General features: G+C 45.0%; 1 protein-coding gene across 1 annotated transcript; it reads right to left on the reverse strand.

Annotated features, from left to right (window-relative positions):
• Nucleotides 1–1,244: 1,244 nt before the first annotated feature.
• Nucleotides 1,245–3,256, reverse strand: LOC310869603 (P2Y purinoceptor 12-like; the record flags this gene model as incomplete). Its single annotated transcript, XM_083780417.1, has 3 exons — nucleotides 1,245–1,631; nucleotides 2,330–2,725; nucleotides 3,074–3,256. 3 exons carry the CDS (start codon nucleotides 3,254–3,256, stop codon nucleotides 1,245–1,247), a joined length of 966 nt encoding a protein of 321 aa, XP_083636543.1.
• Between the last annotated feature and the right edge of the window lie 1,823 nt (nucleotides 3,257–5,079).

Consider the following 5,079-nt stretch of genomic DNA (forward strand, 5'->3'; position numbering starts at 1 on the left):
GAAATATTCACCCTCACATATATTTATTTTCATATATTTTTTGTCACTCAAAATCCCCATACATGGCGAAAGCCCCCATATATTGTGAAGCCAATAAACAAGCCAACTCTTAAAGCCAAATCAAGAAAAACAAGCCAAAACAAACACAATAATCTATATAATATCTGATCTCGTCCACTTGTCGCAAACACCATACACAATTTTGGACGTGTTTGAGGGAGACGCTTTAGGAGAAATGTCTGGGACTGCAGCTGGGTGCATCTCAAACAGCATGGCGACTATAATTGTTTACAAACGATCGAGGAACACCAGAACCGCTTCACTGTATATCTCTAACCAATATAGTTACTTTATAAATCTATCAAAAGACGAAAATAAAACGGCATGAGTTTTCCTGATGTCATAAACTGTCAGAATCAGCTTTTGTTGTGTTCGCTTATGTGCTAACTGACTGATTTTGAGAGCTGTTTCCCGTTACAATGGAAGTCAATGAGAGCCTATTTTTATAGATACTATTAAACTGCACAACGGAGCGAAATAATTCATGGAATGGACTATTTTGCTCATAACAAACCCTCTTTCTGAGGTCCACACATGATGTGTACAGCAAATATATTTATTGACACATGCTTAACCATTTTGACCAGCATTGCAAGCTTGACCAGGATCCTAACCTAGTAACCGTTGCTAACGTGGTATTGGCCAACAACGGGCTTGGGTGGGACTTAGCGACAGGCTAATTGGAATTGCATCGAGGTGTATTAACCCATTCTGACCGGGCACCCATTTTGGTGTCAGCATCATGTTATGCTTTAGCTATTTAAAAATAGCAGATCTACAAGCTCATATCGCGCCACCGAGTGGCGCGATACGAGCTTGTAGGTCTGCTATTTTTGAAAAATCGAAGAGCGACTGACATTTTTAGAATCTGATCTCAGGTCAGAATGGGTTCATCAGACCAGTGTGTGTCCAGTGGAAAACCTCGTATGAATCTGATCTCAGGTCAGAATGGGTTAAACACAGACAGAACACAGAACAAGCATTTGATACATGTGTATAAGGCATGATACACATGTATCAAACGCGTCCCTGTTGATCCTACCCGACTTTGCAGCCAGTCAGGGGTGGGAGGGGCTGGTGTGTGTGTGTGTGTGTGTGTGTGTGTGTGTGTGTGTGTGTGTGTGTGTGTGTGTGTGTGTGTGATACGTGTGTATGAGGCCTGTCTTGGAGATCCATTATGACCATTATGGTGGGAGGGCCTTGCATGTCAGTGTGGCCACCAGTCGTGTCCTGAACTTCTTGCAAAGGAATATGTAGATGAGTGGATCAAGACACACGTTCGTGTAGGACAGCCAAGCGGTGCTGTACTGTGCATTGTAGTACATGGTGATCTTTTCGTCGCAGTCGTGACTTAAGGTGTGCCAGCCGCGACTGTTGTGGGCAAAGAGGAAGAAGTGGAAGGGGGCGAAGCAGACGAAGAACACCACTACTACCACAAAGACCTTGGCTTTGGTTTTGCGAAAGGCCGCTTCGGAGCTGCTGCTCCTGGTGGCTTTGTAGGACTTGTACACCGTCCGGCTGATGAACGAGTAGCAGACCACCATCAGAGCCAGCGTGCACCAGAACACCACCTGGACACAATACATCAGCCAAAAAGCACATACAGTGGGCAAAGTGTCATATGGTATATGAACACAGGTTGGTCCTATGGGGAAAAACAATTAGTCTTCTATGAGTACAGAAATATTGTATACCTTCATGTCCTAATTAGTTAAAACATGACGTGACAGGAACAATAGCCCCCTCTTTTGGTTATTTTCCTTTGCGCTCAAATATGTCCTTGAGAGATTAGGTTGTGACAAGCTAGCCTGGTTAATAAACCAGACTAATATCGCACGGACCGCGGGATATTAGTCTGGGGAGGCTCAGCTTGGATTTCATTTCCAGGGGGGGCGGGTTGAAACATTTTCTCTTTGACGCAATTGGTCAGAGCTACTGTCAGTCAAAGGTCTCAAGCATGGAAAGTCACTGTACCAAAGCCCGCCCATATTGCATACCGTGTCCCGATTGGCCACCCCATTTATCTGGTGTAGGAAATGGGCGTACAATTGAGCCTCTCCAGACCGTAATCCGCCGGCAGGCAATTTATTTTTTGCCAACGGCTGATTCGGTCTGGTTTATTAACCAGGCTAGTGACAAGCATGGTCCGACAGGGTCATTGCTTAAAAGAAAGGTCTGTGCATCTCTATATTAGAGACGAGTGACATTAAATCGCTACTTTAATTTTACACCCAGTACTACAGTATATCACCAACTTTACATGTGTTACCTTCATAATGACAAATGATGCCTTATACATCTTCTGACCATACTCGCTCATCATGGAAAAACATTGCAGTTCGCCTGGAACAATGGGGTGCGGTGGTGGCTTGTTAGTCAGGACGATGTTTGCTATCGCTAGAGATGAGAACACCAGCCACACGGCGGCACTCAGCGCCTGACCCACCCTGACCTTCTGCACAGCGTAATCCCTGAATGGCCAGACTATCTTCAGGTAGCGGTCCAGACTAATGAGGCCCAGGAAAGCGATGCTGGTGTACATGGAGAGGAAGAACAGCATGAATGAGTAGCGGCAATAGGCCACACACAGGTCCACGGGGCTGACGCCTGCATAGAACAGCACCTTCACAGGGATGGTCAGAGTCATGAGAATGTCAGCCACGACCTGTTGGCGAAGGAGAGCTTTATTGATCCCAGCAGGGAGATATTAATTTCCCCAGAGGCAGCATAGCAGTTAAAATACAGTTTCAGAGTGAGATAAGTACTGTAAGGTAGCGACACAAAAGAACAACAAACTAAATATTATAAAGATAGTATAACATGAAGGTATTTGCTTGTTACATTCAGCTGTTGATATTAATGTTATATTATCAATAACATAGTAATGTGTTGGCATTTGTCAATTATTTGGGGACCCACGTGCACTATCCTCGCGTCCGTCCGTCCCCCCGTCCCCCCCAGTGGGCTCCATCCACAGGTTGTTAGTTGCTGCTTTACCTTTGCCTTCACTCACCACGTTCTTTAGATAGACCACAAATGTGGAGTTAGAGGGGATGTTGAAGAAGACCCATGCAGCCAGGCTGTTCAGTGCCAGGGACACTAGAAACACGATGCTGTGCAGGCAGGGGAAAACCACAGTGATCACGTGAGATGGAATGCACCTGCTGGTGTTGTTGGACGCTGTGGAGTTGTTCATCTCTACAACCCTTGGTGGACCTTGAGAGTGGATGGGAGTTCAGAGAGATGATGGAATGAAAAAGAGGACAGCAGAGGGATTAATTTAACCCTAGAACACTACATATATTTTTTGTTACACCATCACTAAACACGGGTATATTTTACCCAATATATTATTATATATAATAATATTTCAGTACATGGTATTTTCCCCTACAAAAACAGGTATGTTTACAGAACATTAGTAGTAAAAATATATCTGAAAAAAATAGAGATGTCATGAGGCTGGTCTCTGTGAGGAGACTAACAGTAAAGGGCGGTGAGAGTTGTTTTGTAAAAACGGGAGGCATACTATCATCCGACAGAGCATTGCTCCGAAGGATGCAATGCGCTGCGGGTCGGGAGAGGGTTGCGGTTAGGTTTAGGTGTCTGCCCAGGGGGAGGTTAGGGTTAGGGTGAGGGTGAGGGAGGAGGTAGGTTGTCGTTCGGACCAATGCTCCTTCGGATGAAAGTACTGCACTCTGTAAAAACTGTTAAATGCCCGTTTGCAAATTGTAATCAAGATGCAATTATAGAGCACCTGCTAGTTGATTGACAGAGATCATATGTTTCGGGGAAAAGATTGATTTTAATGTGAAGGAGAAAAGAAAACCTGTAAATATATGGTAAATATTAATATTTTCTGTCTTCACCAGGCCGAAGGCTTTGGGAGAGAGTATGTTTTGTTCCTTGCTCTTAATATCGTCTACTATAAGCGTTGTGGTCCAAAAATAAACAAGCTGTCTCTGCGTTATTGTCAGGGAGGTGTCTCTGTATCGTTTGCAACAGTCAGTCACTCATATATGATACAGTCTGCTTCTAGCGAAAATCTAACTAATTCAGCAGCAGTAACATTAGCGTTTTCTCTCAGTCAGTTGATTCTTCATATCCATATGAGTGAAGCGGCCGGGGTGACATGTTTATTTTTCAAACACAGTTGTTATATGAGGCGATCTAAAATCGCCTCAATGGGGATTTCAATGCAACTAAACAAATACATGAACCTGGGGACTGACGCCCTCTACTGAAAGTGACGTCAGACTTCGGTGCTCTATTCTCGTCATTCTAGTGCAGTCACGCCCACTCATCTGCTCACTCCCAGTCAGCCAGTCAGAGTGGAGGTTCACACCTACTTTAACCCAGCTTGTCTTTTTGTTCTCTGCCAGGTTACGGTATATTCCTGCCCTCTGCTCCTCAGTCACACCGGTTTGCCTGCATTTAGTTAGTGTGGTTTCCCAGGCTATAGTAATCGTCACACTTAAGCCCGACTGGCTTTTTGAGTGATGCAACCACTCCTATAGACAGCTATGTTTGTCCCTGGCTGGGTCCCTGGGTCCCTGGCTGCGTCTGTCTGAGCACGAAATAGCGTTTGGTTGGTTTTCACAACCAAGTGTCACTGTTGTGCAGCCTAAAGCCCAAACAACTCATTGCAACTCAATGAGTTGCATTGGTGTGGTTGACCTTAAAAAACGTTTTGTCCCGACCCGACCCTTTAGTGTGGTTTGGGCTTTACACCATTTTGGACACGGGGCGGCTCGCTGGCGACCAGCGACCCCATCGGGACCCCACACGGAGTTGCACCATTCACTTCACACAGGTGTGATTTTTTCACTTTTTATAGAGTAACCCTAAAGTTTTGTACACTATACTTTCCCACAGTTTTGGCGGTACGCACTTGAGCCATAATTATGTCAAATCGACCGGCTTCATCAGGAATGGTGCACTACGAGATATGTTGTATAGTTCACAGGGCTTAACGTTTTCCGTCCCCAGGACGGATTTCCGTCTTGAGGACTTTATTTG

This window comes from Protomyctophum parallelum (assembly GCF_964188405.1).
Source record: "Protomyctophum parallelum genome assembly, chromosome: 13".
Taxonomy (NCBI): domain Eukaryota; kingdom Metazoa; phylum Chordata; class Actinopteri; order Myctophiformes; family Myctophidae; genus Protomyctophum; species Protomyctophum parallelum.